This window comes from Ceratotherium simum, chromosome 7, assembly GCF_057802395.1.
Source record: "Ceratotherium simum simum isolate JZ-2026a chromosome 7, ASM5780239v1, whole genome shotgun sequence".
NCBI lineage: Eukaryota > Metazoa > Chordata > Mammalia > Perissodactyla > Rhinocerotidae > Ceratotherium > Ceratotherium simum.
This window is the reverse complement of record NC_141906.1, coordinates 25,603,505-25,622,042: the sequence shown is the minus strand read 5'-3', so window position 1 is coordinate 25,622,042 and position 18,538 is coordinate 25,603,505. Positions and strand designations below refer to the sequence as shown.

Genomic DNA, 18,538 nt, shown 5'->3' with positions numbered 1-18,538 from the left:
GAATTCTAAGCAGAGATTGGAGCTGAGAAAAGTAAATGGGCGTGGTAGTAGTATGTATTTACATGACATGAATGCAGACCTATCATATGAGAGGAATGTGTTTACATGGGGGGTAGCTCTGGAAGGAAAAGGAAAGGCCAGAGGAATTGGAGTTATCAATAGTTACTTTGAAATACTTTATTTCTAAGGCTCCTTGAACAACTCTGAACAGTCAAGAAAGGTAATAATATTTTTAATTTTGTCTCAAAAGTATCTGATTTACTAAAGAGCAAGTCAGTTCCTGTTCTTGAAAGGAGTCCGGATTTCATGGTGGGGATATTTTGTGAGTCCGCATAGAAAAGAAATAAAACATTTAAAGTAAATTGAATCTGAGTTCCAATACTTTGTGTAATAATTGAAAGCACAGATGACCTAAAGTCAGAGTGCCTCGGTTTGAATCCTGGTTCCTCAACTTACTAGTTTTGTGGCCTTGAGCATGGTGCTAAATCTTTCTATGCCCCAGTTTGGCCACCTGTTAAATGGAGGATAATGATAATATCTAACTGTTAATGTTGTGGTGAGGAACAGATAAATTAATGAATATGGAAAACTGAAGATGGTGCCTAACATGTAAAATGCTCAATAAATAAAGATGAGAAAGTTATATAATCTCTCTAAATATTGTTAACCAAGATATAATTTATTTAAAACTGGTTTATATTTTATTACTTCACAGAGTTATTGTGATAAGCATACTATATAACAACTCTAAAATATTTAGACAGTACTTGGGATACTAATAATGCTCATTAAAACTGTATTTTCTCCACTTCTCCTCTGGACCTCCACTTTGTGGTCCTTTCCCTTTTATTTTTTTTTATTTATTTTTTTTTTTGTGTTAGACTCTGCACATCAATGTTTTTTTTATTTTTTTTTATTTTTATTGTTTTATTTTTTTATTTATTTATTTTTTTTTTTCTTATGCCAAGCTGTTTTTTTTATTGCAGTAACATTGGTTTATAACATTGCAAAAATTTCAGGTGTACATCATTGTACTTCTATTTCTGCATGGACTACATCATGTTCACCACCAAAATACTAATTACAACCCATCACCACACACATGTACCGAATTATCCCTTTCACTCTCCACCCTCCCCCCTTCCCCTCTGGTAACCACCAATCTAATCTCTGTCCCTATGTGTTTGTTTATTGTTGTTATTATGTACTACTTAATGAAGGAAATCATACGGTATTTGGCCTTCTCCCTCTGACTTATTTCACTTTGCATTATACCCTCAATGTCCATCCATGTTGTCACAAATGGCTGGATTTCGTCGTTTCTTATGGCTGAGTAGTATTCCATTGTGTATATATACCACAGCTTCTTTATCCATTCGTCCCTTGATGGGCACTTAGGTTGCTTCCAAGTCTTGGCTATCGTGAATAAGGCTGCAATGAACACAGGGGTGCATGTACCTTTGCAAATTGGTGTTTTCAAGTTCTTTGGATAAATACCCAACAGTGGAATAGCTGGATCATATGGTAGTTCTATCCTTGATTTTTTGAGGAATCTCCATACTGTTTTCCATAGTGGCTGCACCAGTTTGCACTCCCACCAGCAGTGTATGAGAGTTCCCTTCTCTCCACATCCTCTCCAACACATGTTGTTTCCTGTCTTGTTAATTATAGCCACTCTGACGGGCGTGAGGTGATATCTCATTGTAGTTTTGATTTGCATTTCCCTGATAGTTAGTGATTTTGAACATCTTTTCATGTGTCTGTTGGCCATCTGTATATCTTCTTTGGAGAAATGTCTGTTCAGGTCTTTTGCCCATTTTTTAATTGGGTTGGTAGTTTTTTTGGTGTTGAGATGCATGAGTTCTTTATATATTTTGGAGATTAAGCCCTTATCAGATGTATGGTTTGCAAATATCTTCTCCCAATTGTTAGGTTGTCTTTTCGTTTTGTTGATGGTTTCCTTTGCTGTGCAGAAGCTTTTTAGTTTGATGTAGTCCCATTTGTTTATTTTTTCTATTGTTTCTCTTGCCCGGTCAGACGTGGTGTTAGAAAAGATGTTGCTAAGACCGATGTCGAAGAGCGTACTGCCTATGTTTTCTTCTAGAACTTTCACAGTTTCAGGTCTTACATTCAAGTCTTTAATCCATTTGGAGTTAATTTTTGTGTATGGTGTAAGGTAAGGATCTACTTTCATTTTTTTGCATATGGCTATCCAGTTTTCCCAACACCATTTGTTGAAGAGACTTTCTTTTCCCCATTGTATGTTCTTGGCTCCTTTGTCAAAGATTAGCTGTCCATAGATGTGTGGGTTTATTTCTGGGCTTTCGATTCTATTCCATTGATCTGTGTGTCTGTTTTTGTGCCAGTACCATGCTGTTTTGGTTACTATAGCTTTGTAGTATATTTTGATATCAGGGAGTGTGATACCTCCAGCTTTGTTCTTTTTCTCAGGATTCCTTTAGCTATTCGGGTCTTTTGTTGTTCCATATGAATTTTAGGATTCTTTGTTCTATTTCTGTGAAAAATGTTGTTGGAACTTTGATAGGGATTGCATTGAATCTATAGATGGCTTTAGGAAGTATGGACATCTTAACTATGTTAATTCTTCCAATCCAAGAGCACAGAATATCTTTCCATTTCTTTGTGTCTTCTTCAATTTCTTTCAGAAATGTTTTATAGTTTTCGTGTACAGATCTTTCACCTCTTTGGTTAAATTTATTCCTAGGTATTTTATTCTTTTTGTTGCAATTGTAAATGGGATGGTATTCTTAATTTCTCTTTCTGCTACTTCGTTGTTAGTGTACAGAAATGCAACTGATTTTTGTATGTTGATTTTGTATCCTGCAACTTTACCATATTCGTTTATTACTTCTAAAAGTTTTCTGGTGGATTCTTTAGGGTTTTCTATATATAAAATCATGTCATCTGCAAATAGTGACAGTTTCACTTCTTCCTTTCCAATTTGGATCCCTTTTATTTCTTTCTCTTGCCTGATTGCTCTGGCTAGGACTTCCAATACTATGTTAAATAGGAGTGGTGACAGTGGGCATCCTTGTCTGGTTCCTGTTCTTAGAGGGATAGCTTTCAGTTTTTCACCATTGAGGATGATATTAGCTGTGGGTTTCTCATATATGGTCTTTATTATGTTGAGGTACTTTCCTTCTATACCCATTTTATTCAGAGTTTTTATCATAAATGGATGCTGGATCTTGTCAAATGCTTTCTCTGCATCTATTGAGATGATCATGTGATTTTTGTTCTTCATTTTATTAATGTGGTGTATTACGTTGATTGATTTGCAAATGTTAAACCATCCCTGCATCCCTGGAATAAATCCCACTTGATCATGGTGTATAATCTTTTTAACGTATTGTTGTATGCGATTTGCTAGTATTTTGTTGAGGATTTTCACATCGATGTTCATCAGTGATATTGGCCTGTAATTTTCTTTTTTTGTGTTGTCCTTGTCTGGTTTTGGTATCAGGGTAATGTCAGCTTCGTAGAATGAGTTAGGGAGCTTCCCCCCCTCCTCAATGTTTTGGAAGAGTTTGAGAAGGATAGGTATTAAGTCTTCTTTGAATGTTTGGTAGAATTCACCAGGGAAGCCGTCTGGTCCTGGACTTTTATTTTTGGGGAGGTTTTTCCCTTTTAGACATAAAATTATCCCTTATGAAGGATCAGGGAGGCTTGAACAGAATCTAAGTGCATTTTTAAATAGCCCTTCATTGCCTTAGTAACCTCAGTTCTAAAATACACAAATAAGTCCACAGATAGTCTTCCCAACAGTTAAAAAAGATGATAATTGGGGCTGGTCTACGGCCTAGTGATTAAGTTCAGCATGCTCTGCTTCAGCAGCCCAGGTTTGGTTTCCAGGCACGGACCCACACGACTTGTTAACAGCCGTGCTGTGGCAGCAACCCGCATACAAAATAAAGGAAGATTGGCACAGATGTTAGCTTAGGGCAAATCATCCTCAAGCAAAAGGAGGAAAATTGGCAATAGATGTTAGCTCAGGGCAAATGTTCCTCAGAAAAAAAAAAAAAAAGATTATTGTTTGCATATTAAATATACAGCCTGTGATTCAGAGGGGCTAATAGTCCTAAGGTTATGCATGTATATGGACAATATTTCATACATTATACAATATTTTATAATGGAAAGAAATGTGAGATCTGGATTCAGATAACTTTTGGCTCAGATATTGTCTCTCTTATCTACTAGTAACTAATAAATTAGGGCAAACCACTAAACCACTCCAAGCCTTACTATAGGATTTATTATGGTGCCTGGTATAAATCAAGCATTCAATAAAAATTGGTGGTAGTCGATAGCATTTGGTTCATAAACCTTAAATATATAAAATTATGCTGTTTATTATATTTGCATGACCTAAAATAATCTGTAGTGTTTATCTATTTGGTTCTTGATAGTTTATCATTTTAAAACTTTATCACAGCAGGCATCTCTTTTGTGCCTTATTTATGGTTAATAAACACTCAGTAAATATTATGTAACAAATGTTCTGGATCATATTGGTGTGTATCATATTCTTGTTGAATTAATAAATAAATGATGTCTTCATTGTGCTATTGTGATGACTCATAACAACGTATGTCAAGTGTCTAGCATAGTGTCCAGCACACAGTAGATACGCAGTAATTTGATTTTTATTTATTTATATTATACTGAGCTATTCACCTGAAGACACATCCACAGGATCAGGATAGAGGGAAGGGAGAGTTTTTTACTCAGGAATACAATTAGAGGAAAAAATATCACAAAGTATGGGTGAAACAAGAGGAGAAGTACTAGTTCTGGCCATGGAAAGGTCCAAGTCTAGCTGTAGAGGTAAGTTCACACACACGGAGTCCTCGTGGGCCAGGGTCAGTCACGTCTGTGGCCTCAGTGGGACTCAGGGAAGAAAGATCCAAGGGGTAGAGCAGAGACTGGAAGAGAAGGAGAGACAGGACCACTGTCTAGGAAGGAGCCAACAAAGAAGACTGCTAAAGGAGGTTAAGGAAGCTGAGTAAGATTAAATTCCCTAGGGGTCCTCAAAAGCCAGACCAAGATCCGAAGAAATGTGCAGCTCTTATGAGTTTTATGAATCAATTTGTATTGAAACAGTGGTGCTATCAATCTCAATCAGTTTTTTAATAGCTTTGAGGTATAACTGATACACAAAACACTGTGCATGTTCAGTGTATAAAGTTTGATGAGTTTGGATATATGCAGGGTATACTCTTGTGCTACTAACTCCACCGTCAAGGTATTAAACATACCATCACCTCCAAAAGTTTCCTTATGTCCTTTTGTGTGTGTGTGTGTGTAAAGAATCTTCAGTCCGTTTTAACTCAAGACTGAGGTAAAGTGAAGTTAGTAGTTAACAGGAAAAAGCAAGATTTTTCAAGGTGATGCTTCCCTGATCACCATAACCCAGGATTCAGCACCATCCATTACTAAGTGCACATGTAAAAGAAACTCAACTTTTGAGCCTAGACAGATGTCACCAATCGTTGAGCACGTGCGAATGATTTAACCTGCTCTGTGAACCTGGCGTTGCTGGATCTTTTAACAATCCTTCTGCTAGACCACTTTGAGAAGTGAGTCCCACTTTTGCATATGAATCAATATAATTCTCAAATTGCAGAGAAGAGTTTACGCTTAGCCTAACCTCGTGGACCTCTGCCTTATTGGTATGCTTGTTTCTTTCTGCCCTGAATCTAGTTCTTTCAATTTGTGCTGAGGGAGACCCTTCGAACTGGATTTTAAGTGATTCAGCCCTGGTGAGGCCCTGAGGAGCAACCCTGCCAAGTTCTCCCCAATGTTGTAGCTCATTTCCAGGACCAGAGTTCACCCCACCCACCGATCCCAAGTCTGTCTGTCTCTCTCTCTCTTACAAAACACACACACACACTCACCTTCTAGTATATGCAGGGTTAAAAAAGAAAATCCTTTCCTTTGAGCTCTGAGCAAACCTACCTACTACCTGTCTCTGCCTCCCATGTTATTTTAATATGCTACTAACACTTCTCAGCATCAGGGAGATATTCAATTTGTGCTAATCATAAGTTAATTTATACATAATTTCTTCATTGTGATTTGAATTATTCTCTGAGCTTTTTCTCTCTAAATGAAATTATAAACTCCTGGAGAATTGGAAAGCTAATTTGTCCCTTCTTTTGTGCCAGAGCAGGATAGGACACACTTGTTACTCATTGATTTCATGGGAACTGTTGGATTCTGGCTGTGGAGCAGCATAAAGCTAAGAGCATAAACTCTGGAATCGAAGAGTTTGGTTTCCTCCATCTCTGTCAGTCACAAACTGTGTGACCTTGGGAAAATTACAGACCTTCTCTGTACCTATTTCCTCACCTGTAAAACTCAATATTATCTGTCTTAAGTGTTTAAAAGGATCAACTTAGCTGCTATGTAGAGAACAGAGCAGAAGGAGGAGGGGTAAGGATGATAGCAGGGGCATTGTTTAGAATGCTATTGCAATTACAGTGATTTGACAGAGTGGTAGCCATGGAGATGGTAAAAGGTGTTCAGTTTATGGGAATATTTTGAAGGTAGCAGCAACAGGATTTTATAATAGATTGACTGCAATCGAGAGAGAGAAAAGTCAAGCATAACTCTAATGTTGTTGGTCAAAAAACTGGAAGGGTGGAGTTACCATTTATAAAGACAAGGGAGACTGGAAAGGGACGGGTTTATGGGGGAAGATCACAAGTTGGTTTTTGTTTTTGTTTTTTTATAATTTTATTTATTTATTTTTCCCCCAAAGCCCCAGTAGATAGTTGTATGTCATAGTTGCACATCCTTCTAGTTGCTGTATGTGGGACGTGGCCTCAGCATGGCCGGAGAAGCCGTGCCTCGGTGAGTACCTGGGATCCAAACCCGGGCCGCCAGCAGTGGAGCGCACACACAACTGCTAAGCCATGGGGCCGGCCCCACAAGTTTGTTTTTGAACACTTTGAATTTATATTGCTAAGATAGTCAATAGAAAGGGTCCCATAAGTTTGGCTATAGCAGTATGCAATTCAGAGGAGGAGTCTGGACTGGAAATATGAATTTGGAACTAGACAGTATGGATGTGGTATTTAAAACAGTGACACTAGATGAAAACACCAAGGACATAAGAGAAAACAGACAGACAAGGACACCAAGGTTCAGAGGTCAGGGAGGTAAGGAGGAACCAACAAAGGGAACTGAGAGGAAAAAATTTTTGAGATAAGAGTTAATCCAAAAATGTCTTGGAAGACAATAAATAGTGTCTCAAGGAAGAGGGAGTAATAAACCGTATCAACCACAAGAATCACTCAACTACGACTGACAAGCAAGTAGGATGATGGCTGAGGAGAGACCATAGTATTCAGCATCGCAGAGATCTTTGGTTACCCTGACAAGAACATTTTCAAACTTTGGAGTCATGTGGGCAAAAGCCTAATTATAGCAAGTCTAAGAAAACAAGAGGAGGGAATTCGGTGTTGATGAGTATGGACAACTCTTTTGAGTAATTATTTTTGCTATAAAGGTGAGCAGAAAAATGGGAAACTTTTAATGATACTCTCAGGTAAAGTTTTTCATTTCCTACTTTGTGATATGACTATATCAGGGCTAAGCCTGCAACAAAATAGGAATTAATTTTTGCATGATTTAGTGTATGGATGAACAAATATCACCAGCATGGAGCCATGAATGCATGCTCCTTATAAGGATGCCAACCTGCAAGAACATGTAGGAACAGAAGTGAAGACGCTTTGCCTTTTGAAACAGTAAATGGTAAAAGGACCTGGTAGTGTAATGATTTAGGAACAGAAAAACAGTGCAAAGACACTGAGGGTGGAAGTAGCGGGTAGTGTCCAATGCCTTTGCAACTGCTGTTCTGCTCCTAAAATGCATCTTTGTGGGTCCTCTGTTTATTCCTCTAAGATCCTAGCTTCATTTAATCAAAAAGGCCAAACCAAATTCACCATGATAACTTGCTATGATCTTCACATTATTTCTGGAAGAAGGTGAAGATGAGTAACCCAGAAAGTTAGTATCAGAGGAAGGGCCAGGATTCAGGACTCTGGACTCCCAGAGAAATGTTTAGAATGCACCCGCCTGTGGATCAGATTTATAGGATCATACAGCTCTAAGGGACTTAAGGTACTGGTTAGGATATTTAGGTTCATGAGTGACCAAGCGATGTGTCCAATATTAGATGTGTCCAAGTCCCATAGTTTGCAGCCTAGTGCTCCCCAATTCAACTCACAAATATATCAACAAACCACCATAGCTTTTATACTATCCTCGTATTCCATCTCAGACTGATGAATCAGACCAAATCTTTCCCTTTGTTGTATATTTCAACTCGTTGCACATAACCACATATTGATCAAAGGCCGTGACAAAAATTACTGAGGACTCCAGAACATAGATAGAATGGACACAAACCATCTGAGCCAGGCATCCACCAAAGGAAATCTCACCAGCATGAAGCCACAAAATGGCCAGTGGAGCTGAGAGCCAGGTTGATGAGTGAGAGAAGACAAAGGGAGAGGTAGATAGGTGCATGAAGAGCATTGCTCATCACAATGACCAGGATGAGAGCGACATTCCCAGCCAGTCCCACCAGGTATATGACGCAAAAGGAATGGTAATCCAGACATAGAAATCTCCAACCCTGGGATCCCACCAGGATGAAAGTTTATGGGAGACTCTCATCACTGATATTGGAGGCTGTCAGGATCCCCTTTTGAGGTCAGCAGGCACTGAAGCTAAAACTTAAAGGAAAATAATAAATAGCAAAAAGCTCAATTATTGAAGCATCTGCTCTCTCCACATGGCAGAAGATGCTTTATAGGGGGTTCTAAGACAGTATTCAATAAGGAATAGTTCTGCCCCCATCTCCTCTCTTTCACCTGTCCTATGTCTGAGAGTCTAACTTCTCTCCCAAACATCTTCTAGGTATTTCTTTTCTCTTTCTCCACCTCTCCACTCTCACTTGGACACAACGACAGAGGCCAGTGCATAAATTTATCATCCCATAGGAGCAAAATCAGCAGCATAGTGGAAGGGGATTTGGATGTTTTTGCTTCTACTCCAATCCAAGAAATTGAGTTAATTGCATAAGGGATATCATCTACAATGATAGAGATTTGGGGGACCCGTTCCTGTCCATTTCTCTCCTCCTACATTGCCTCTCCCTTATATACTTTTTTAGTATTAAAAGTCAAGTTGGAATATATCTGACTAGACATTATTCTCCACACAAAGCAGATAGAAGTAGACTTCAGGGAGCTGGAGATGTCCTAGTGCTTTAGTCACTCCACTTTTATTCTTGGATTATACTCTTTTGCTTCTATATCTACATACTTTTACATGAATTCAACAGACATCTATTTCTTGCTCTTGTGCTCCCTTGAGTAGCTGACCAGCTCTAACCTTTTGCATCATCCTTTTGACATATCTGTTCTTCTTTGCTCGACCCTAGGTCTCTTCTTAGTGTCCCTTCTGAAGAAGTTACTCCACAGACCACTAACTCTGATCCATTGGTTCCTCTTGCCATAAGGTTCCACACTCTGGGCAGATATTTAAGCCTTTCCATTACCCTGTTCTAAAGTCAAGCCTGTCCGATCTGACCAGATCCTGTTTTCTTAATGGTCATTCTGAATCCCACACATTCATGATCTGACTCTCTTTTGCAACACATAGAATAAGGGTACTAGAATCAAAAGAGCCAGCTTAGGATTTCACCCACACTTGTCTAGGAAGTTACTTAACTTTCTAAGCCTTTTTCTCCACCTGTAAAACGAAAATAACTCCCCAAGTCTCGTAGGAAATTCAAAGGAATAACTAAACTATCTCAAAAGCGAATGGCTCCTGGTGCTTACAGAATGGTTGCTAGATTTATTATTCCCCCGCTCCCTGAGTTTCTCTCAAGTCCTCTGCCGTGGAAAACATTTCAAGGAGTCACTTTCTGAATTTCTCATATTTTTACTCCAAATAACAGCAAAACCCGACATTTAAAATTTCTAAATGTATTATATTGAGCAAAACAGTGTAGTATTTTTGTTTCATTTCCTATAAGAAAAACTGTCATCATTTATTATAATTTGTGATTTTCGCTTATCTTTACATTTCTGTTTGTGAATGGATGTCTGTGTGCTGATTGTACGTCTGTGATTGGAATTGTGTATGGTTTTGTAATATACATGAACAACTGACGGACTTCCAATAAATAGTTGCTGTTGAGTAGAGATAATTTATCTCTGTGCCTCTAACTGTTATAATGCATGACTGAAATTTATGCACAGGGCCATCAAAGTCTATTTTCTATAGTACTATAATTGCAGGACAGTGAGATATCCTCCATGTGATCTGGTCTAATTCTAGTTTATGACTTTATTATATGTCTCAGTGACCATATTTTTCATTGTGTATTATTCTGTGAGTTGATGCATGTATACGTGAGTGTTGTGGGATTCAGCCTATTCATTCTACCCAGGATTCTTCCTTCTTCTCTAAAACATTAATCTCCCTCCAACATTGGTATTACAGAAAGGAGTTGTTTTAGCAGAGCTCCCCCAATTCTCTTTTCCAATTTTGCCTTTTCCAGAAGCATCTCATCTCCTGTTCACCTGCTTAAAGAGATAATCTGGGATGCAGGGACCACACAGTTGCTAACACCCTGGCACAGGGATCTAGCTGTGGCCTATACTCTGGATTGATACCCTGTGGGTATACCACAGGGAAGTTCTTCCTCATGGTTTCCTCTTGCTGAACAAAGTCCAAGCTTGCAAATACCATAGATAATAGAGAGATGGAGGATTCTGCAGCCTTAGCAGCACCTCCACTTCTTAAAATTCTGTTTTTGGCTCTTTTATCATCCTGAAACTAGAATGCAGTAGTTCCTAGAGGAAGGTGATTTGTAGAATCCAGTAGGCTGCTACTAGACTGAAGGTAGCAAGGTCCAGCCCCCAGGAAAACTATTAACATTATTACTAAGATCTCCCTCCCCATTCAGGTGTCTGGCCTGCATGATGGAGGAGGGAAAGCATGCTTCTAGGATCCCAGGATAATGCCCTGCCCATCACCCTCACGTCACCCTAGGAACTCTTACTCTTCCCTGGGACCAAACATGCATCACTAATCTCAGAAATTCAGACCAACATCCTGGTGCTACAGAAAAATGAAGAATAAACTGTGCACCAGGCTCATTGCTCGGAAGTGAGGTCCTAAAGGTGTTTTATCTGGTCCCTGACCTCCACAATCTTCAGGTCTCTAAGTTCATGGGGCATCACAACACAATTAAGTCACAGTGTTTAGATCAGAGGCATCCATCCTCCCTGGCCCCCAGGAAGCATGAGATTCAGCTGTCTCTCAACCCAGGGTGAATTGACCCTTGGAGCTGACTCTGAATTTTTAGTCCCTGATTTCCCCCAAAGTAACTCTCCCAATATGCTCCGTCTTCTCTCTTTCATCTGCTTTTATCCTGCTACATGGTTACATACAGCCACTGGTCCTCTGGGTCATGCTTCATCTGCCTATATATGTGTCACCTCACTGATAGATCAGAGATTTATAGAAGAGAATAGGTAGATTGGGAAAGTATTGATGACTTTCACTAAAACATAAGGACCACAGAATTCAGAGTAGGAATGGGGCAAGGGAAAAGATGCTGAATTATATTTGGACTTTCTGAGCCAGAGGTTCCTCTGGGACACCCAAAGGGAAAGCTAACAGGCTGTGGAAAGTACAAATAGACTCAGAGAGGTAAGAACCACGAGCATAGAAGAGCCAGATACAAGGAAATGGCCAAAGTCTTTAAAGGATGAATAAGGAATCAATGTAACATACTCTCAGGAAGCACTGTTCTATGGGAATGGATAAGAAAATAGAATAAATGAAGCAGCTTAAAGAAAGAAGGGTCAGTATATCAAAATCTGTAGAAAAATTTGGGAAGATGAGGAATGAGCAACAGTTTAAGAAAGTTTTTGTACCATGCTGGGGGCAAGTCTCTGACTGCAGGGGATAGTGAAACATGGTCATTGAAAGAGGAGACACTTTCAAGAAATCCAGGAACAGAAGGAGCGATAAATTTCAGTAGCCAGTAACACAGCAGAGTCAAGCATTTTGCAGCAAAAAGGGAAGAAGCCTGCATAGTAAGAGAGGATGGAGCTTCAGAAATAGTGGTGGTTGACCTCCTAAGAACAGGACCCTGGTATAGGCAGATATTAAAGCAAGAACCCTAGCTGAGAGGGAAATTAAACATCTTTTCTCAATATCAAGAGACTGGACCTAAAGACAGAGAAACAAGGTCAAAGAGGGAGTGGCTTCCAGAGGCCACAGTCATAGCTTCCTGGAAGAGTGAAGGCCAGGATTCCTTCAGAGTCACTCTGGAGTTGGACTAGAGGTGGCTTGTGGTGATGAAGGTAACGTTGGTGGGGAACTGAGGTGCTAATTGAGCAGAAGTAAAGGTGCAGAAAAAACTCAGGATTTCCCCACCTCATGTTCAAATTGGGAAAATACTCTGAGATTACAGGTAACAGAGGAAGCCCAGACCCAAGACCATATAACATGATCAATCCTTCCCCAAAACAACATTTTCTTTGCCCATCTACCCCAAATTGACATCACACAGGAGAACCAAGCAATCTTTTTAATGTAGAACAAGCTTGGGCAATGAGGGAGAGGCTGTGCAAGTGTGCACATGATCTGAGTAGGAGGAATTCCCAAAATAAGCTACTTCCCCTCCCCTTCCCTTTCCTTTTCCTCCCTCTCCATGGGGATGTGCACTGTGGGCATCACCTGGAGGGACCTAGGCCTCTGGTTCCCCCAGCAGCCTCTCAATGGCAGCATGGATGTCTCCGCCTGTGGCCACGAGGGCCTGTAGATTGGCGTCAGAGTTAGCAAAACCCATGGCTTTCAGATGCTCCAGTTCTTGCTGGTAGTGTCCTTCAGTGAGGGGGGATGAGGGTGAGAATTGAGTAGACTGGGAGCAGGCATTGGCCAGTGCATGTAGGAGCTGAAGAATGGCCAAAGTGTGTTGCACAGGGTCTGCTCTATGACCCTGTCCTCCACCCCTAGTTTCAGGGGCTCCTCTAGCCACATTTGGTCTACCTGGGCCCCATAAACAAAGTCCCAGCTCAGGCACCTCCCTGGACAGTATCTGCAGTCCCTTTTCTATCTGTATCAATGCCTGCAGTGCTTGTGGGTTGGTGAGGATGGGAAGTAGTGGCTTATGGTTTCGCAAGGGGCTACCAGCTGCCAGCTGGTGTAGCAGAGCTGGATTCTGCTGCAGGACATGCAAAGCTCTACGTAAGGCAGAGGGTGAGGATCTCAGCTGACTGGTTAGAGTGGCTTTCCCTATGGGCTGCTGGCTATCCTGTAAGGGAAGATCCTGGCCTGAGTATAAGTCTGGCATACCAGTACTGCATCCTGAATTGTCCTGGTTTGAGGCCATGCCACTGGCCTTGGCAACTACTTCTGCACTGACCTCCCGTGTCAATGGCCTGGCAGTTGCAGAGGCTGTGGGGATGGCAGTGGTGTCTGTATTGCTGTGAGTATTCGCATCCCCTTTGCAAGGCTCTAAACCTAGGCTGTGGCCTTTGGAGGCAACCAGTGGGGCCAGAGTGGAGAGCATGAGCTGCTGGACATCAGAGCAGACGGGATGCATAGCATTGTCACCACCTGGCACTGCCTTCAAGATCTCCAGCCCCGACTTGTCTGCCTGCAGGTGCTCCTGTTGCTGGGCTGGGTTCTGCAAGGTTTCCAGAGCCTTGAGAGCTGGCTTGGGTTTCTGTACTGGCCGTGAGGGTTCAGAAACATGGCTGGAATGGGCTGATTTCTCACTTGCCAGGCCTTGAACCATAGAGTCTTCTAAGAATTGCACCACAGACTCGGGCGCAGCCATCACAAGTTGAGTCAGCTGGCCAAGGAAGTTAGCCAGATCACGTGAGCTCCGGGCCAGCCGGCCCAACCTGGCTAGCATCCCGGCACTCTCTGAGGTGGAGGGTTCAGACCGATGGGTACAGTGGCCTGTGGGGCCTGGCAGAGTTCTGGGACACAGCAGAGTTCCTTTCAGCTGGGTCCTCACCACCAAGTGGACTGTAGTGCCATCAAGGATGCCACGCTGGCTCAGTATGTCTTGATCCCGGAGGATCTTTCCTGTGAAGATGAGCACCAGTCTGTCAGCGTCGCAGTGAAGGCGTTTGGAGATCTGTTTCTTAAAGTGGTGGATGCTGCTATTTTTTGCCAGCATAAAGTCCTGGCAGTCCTGTGGCGTCTTGACAGACACTCGGATGATGTGCGATGATGGCTCCTGACCAGACATCAGTTGGCTATCTCCTGCTTCTTCCCTAGCCTGTGCCATGTTTCCTTGAAAGCAGAATGCAGGGCCACTTGAGGACCTGTAGAAGCCTAGATGTAACACTGAGCACATCTGGGTGCAGGGACCAATAGGTGTCTAATGATGTCCTCTCACCCACGTCTTGTGGATGCCACCTTCCAGGGTAGCCCTGCAGTGACCTGGGTCCCATAAATGTGTCAGCTGCCTTTATCCAGAGCCAGCCTTAGAGGATATGATGTCAGTGATGAGGTCACAGTTGAGAGGTAGACCTGAATGGGGGAAGGGCAAGTGTCTCTACTACCTGTTTGAGGTTGACTGTCTTTATGATTTGATTTAAATAGCAATAGAAAAAAATTTAAGTGTTTCTATCTAGAAACATGTTCTGCACCAGCCTATTTTACTGTTGAAAATCATACCACTTGAGTTTGATAAATAAACATAGCTCAGTGAAAAGTCATTGTCTAAGAACCAGCTTAAGAAGTACTGATTCTAGTGAACTATCTTCCACTAAATTACTGTAGATTGACCAGGGCCCAGTCAAGGCCTCAAGTTCCCATTTCTATATGAACGGAATGAAGATATGTATAATTAGTCCAATCAGCCTCATTGGGGTCTGTAGGCAGCTTGCCTCTCTGAGGCCCACCAAGCTGAGTAACCCATCTACATGGTTCTAAGAAAGACAGCATCATGTTCCCCAAGAACTTGTAAACAAAGTTACTCTCAGGGAGATAAACTATGATCTTAACTCTCAGAGAATCAGAGCTTAGACAAGAGAAATTACGAGAAAGTAACAATTTGACTCTAGGTCTCTATGACTTAACAATTACTAGATTTAAGGTATATGTGAAGAAGAGAATTATCACTTCATAATTTGATAAAACTTGGGAAGGGACATATTTCAGTTGTAAAAGCAAAAAATAATGACTCTCTAAGGCACTGTTTTGAACGCTCTGGGCAGGTAGGGCCTTAGGGTAAAGCCTGTCTAATCCCTGCAGCAATTATATTTTTTTATGTGAAGATGGATACATCAGGCTGTCTTAGGCTTCTGTCATTATAAACTTGGCTTTTTTTTCTGATGCTAGAATTTTTAAAGACCACGAAATTAGGATTTGGCTGCCTAGAATGCCACCTCCTAGCCATTCACCTAGACGATTCTGAGAGATGTCTACATGGCATCATGTAGATGGCAACATGAACATCTAGATCCTTCTACACCTACATTCTTTATGGTGTATTGATATGTGTTCTTAAACTTTGACTAGTTTGAATCGGTATCTTCCTTGTCCAACCAATATCAAGACCCTGATAAGTTGTAATTTTTTAGTTTAAAAGATTTTCTCAGTCCTAGGAAAGTTCACAGAGTGAGTCTCATGGCTGGCTGGCAGCCAGCAGTCTAGTGGACCTCCCCTGGTAATGCCCAGATCTCAGAACAACTTCTTCCATACGAATAATACTAGCAAAACCAATTCCTCTTGGGGATTCCCTTTGGGTTGCCTTCAGCAGAATCTGATATTCAAATTAATATTTCTGGCTTTTTCTTAGCTAAGACATTAATGTGTAGCAGTCTCCTTACCGAGCACCAACTGATGGCCTTTCCCAATCCATTTACAAATCTCAAGGCCAAAGCCCTGGCCACACTGTCCACAGAGCTCTTCAGCACAAGAACCACACTTCATCTTTCCTGAGGAGCCGATATCATTTAAATATTTTACATTGTACATATATTCCTTTTATAATTATAAAATAAAGCAAATTTAATATTTATTTAATCAATTTAGAATTTACTATTTAGAAAAAAAGAACTTGGACTCTCTAGGGTCAAACAGCCCTGGTTTGACTCCCACTGCCACTATTTCATAACCTTCAACTAGTCATTTACCCTTTTCAAGCCTGGTTTTCATCATCGATAAAATGGTAGTTTTTCACGGATTTCTTTTGAAGATTCAAGGGGATAATGCATGTAAAGTGGAACCCAGTGAGCTGTGTTTTCCTTCCTTTATCCTCTGAGTAGATTTGAGCCAAATGTAGCTTATGCTGTTTGTTCAATTAAACCCAAGAAATCTCCCTGATGAGAGTAGCAAAGCCTACCTCTTTATCACTTACTTAGAATAAAATCCAAACTCCTTGTCTCTCTCCAAAGCCTCCCATGGCTGGACTCCCGCCTTGACTTCCTGATGAAGATTTTCCCTTTTCCTACAAAACTTGGCCGCACTAGCCTCCCTTCTGGGTCTGGAACTGGCCAAGTGCCTCCCCACACTTAAGGCCATTGCATTAGCTGTTCCCTAAGCCTTTAATGCTTGTCCACCTCATCTTTACAAGGTTCACTCTTCTTTGCATTCAGATCATCTCTTCACAAAGGCCTTTCCAACCATCCACTATTTTATCAGTCTATTTCAATTATCTGCACAGAACTTATCATTATGTCATATTTCTTCTTTAGTTATTCATTTTATTTTTGTCTCCGTTCACTAGAATATAAGCTCCATAAGAACAAGGACCTTATCTAATTTGCTACGGTAACACCATTGCCAGCAGGTACTAAATAAAATGTGTAGAAGAGAAGAAAGGAAAGGTGAGAAGGAGAGTGGCAGGGAGAGAGGGAGATTGAATTCAAGACATGGACAATGATTTATTGTCACGGGAGTTTATGAGGTTTTGCTCATCTAAATGTCCAACAGTAGAATGAATGTGGGTCAAGCATATATTAGAATCCTTTGCCATCATGGTAAGTGGAATAATATAGAACGGTGAGTGGACTCAACTCTCTCCCCACAAACCTATTTCTCCCATAGTCTACCCTATCTCAGCTAACTTTACAACCAAGACAGTTAATGTCAGAACAAAATCGCAAACTTGCCATTCCCTCCAGTTCCCTTCACCCTTCTAATAAGATTGTCATTTGTCCAGTTGTTCAGGCACAAAACACAGGAATCACCTTTAATTCCTCTCTTTTTCTGTCTAATATATCAGCAAGTATTATTGGCTCTTTCTTCTCAATATATTCTGACTCTGATCACCTCAATACTTTCCATACTGCAATAACCTCCTAGCTGTTTCCCTACCTCCTTTTTTGGCCCATGAGAGTCACTACTCCCCACAGTAGTGTTGTGTACCAGTCTTAGCCTGTGAATAACCAGTGCTGTGGCTGGACCAGCCTTTGTGGTTCTTATTATGATTGCAAGACACCCTCAGCAATAATCATCAGGAAACTTTGAAAGAGACAAGATTTTTGAGGGTGGGGGCCTAGGGCTTCATGGGCTCACTCTTTATTGGTGGATTTAAAATATAAGAGCAGGAATTTAAATCTCAGGAAGAGAAAAAATCAAGCCCAAATGGTCAGTTATGGAAATCAACCATGATCTCTAAAACAAAGGAAACAGGAGGAGCAGGGCTGGCTCTTTATTTAGTCCCGTGGCTGGCAATGCTTTTCTGGAGATAGCCCTTTTTACAGTGGATGCCTCTTCGAAGCGGATGCCTCGGCAATCAAAGCTTAAGTCAGGCACTTGTATTACAAAATAAAGAACAATTGGCAAGGCTTACACTACAAGTAGCCAACATGATCTTTTAAAAATATAGATCCGTTAGCCTCACCCAAAACCACCAAAGGTTTTCCTATTATACTTGAATTAAATCTAAAAGCCTTACCAAGACTCAAATACCCTAATAATGTGGCCCATGCCTGCCTCTCTGACCCCATCTCCTGGGCACCCCGCTCCAGTCACAGCAGCCTTCTTGTATTCCTGCAATACACCAAGCTCATGCTTCCTTTTTCATTGATGTCCCTTTTCTCTGGGAACTCTTGCTCCTGACCTTCACTTGGCTACTTCCGTTTATTCATCCCATCTTTGCTTAATGCTCTCTTCAGTGACGTTCTTCCCGATTACTATCCAAAAAGAATCCACTTGCCAATCTCTGACTCCTTACCCTCCTTACTTTCTTTTTAGCCTCTGCCTTTGCTTGAAATTATATCGTTTGATTACTTGGTATCTGTCCACTCTCTGTGGGCTCTGTGAAGAAAGCTTTGTGATCTAGAGCACCTCCTATCTCCAGTGTGTAAGACAGGACCTGGTATGGAGATGGTATTCAATTAATGTTAGCTGAGTAAATAAATGAATCCTCAGTTCTTCACTTGTCTTAAAGTTGCACATCCAATTTTATCAGAATGTTTTCTAAATTCTACCTCTAAAATATATTTTCAGTTGT

General features: G+C 41.0%; 1 protein-coding gene across 1 annotated transcript; it reads right to left on the bottom strand.

The window, feature by feature from the left end:
• Nucleotides 1-12,805: 12,805 nt before the first annotated feature.
• On the bottom strand, nucleotides 12,806-14,359 carry LOC101391714 (ubiquilin-1-like). Its single transcript, XM_004443736.3, has one exon. It carries the CDS (start codon nucleotides 14,357-14,359, stop codon nucleotides 12,806-12,808), a length of 1,554 nt encoding a protein of 517 aa, XP_004443793.2.
• Nucleotides 14,360-18,538: the final 4,179 nt, after the last annotated feature.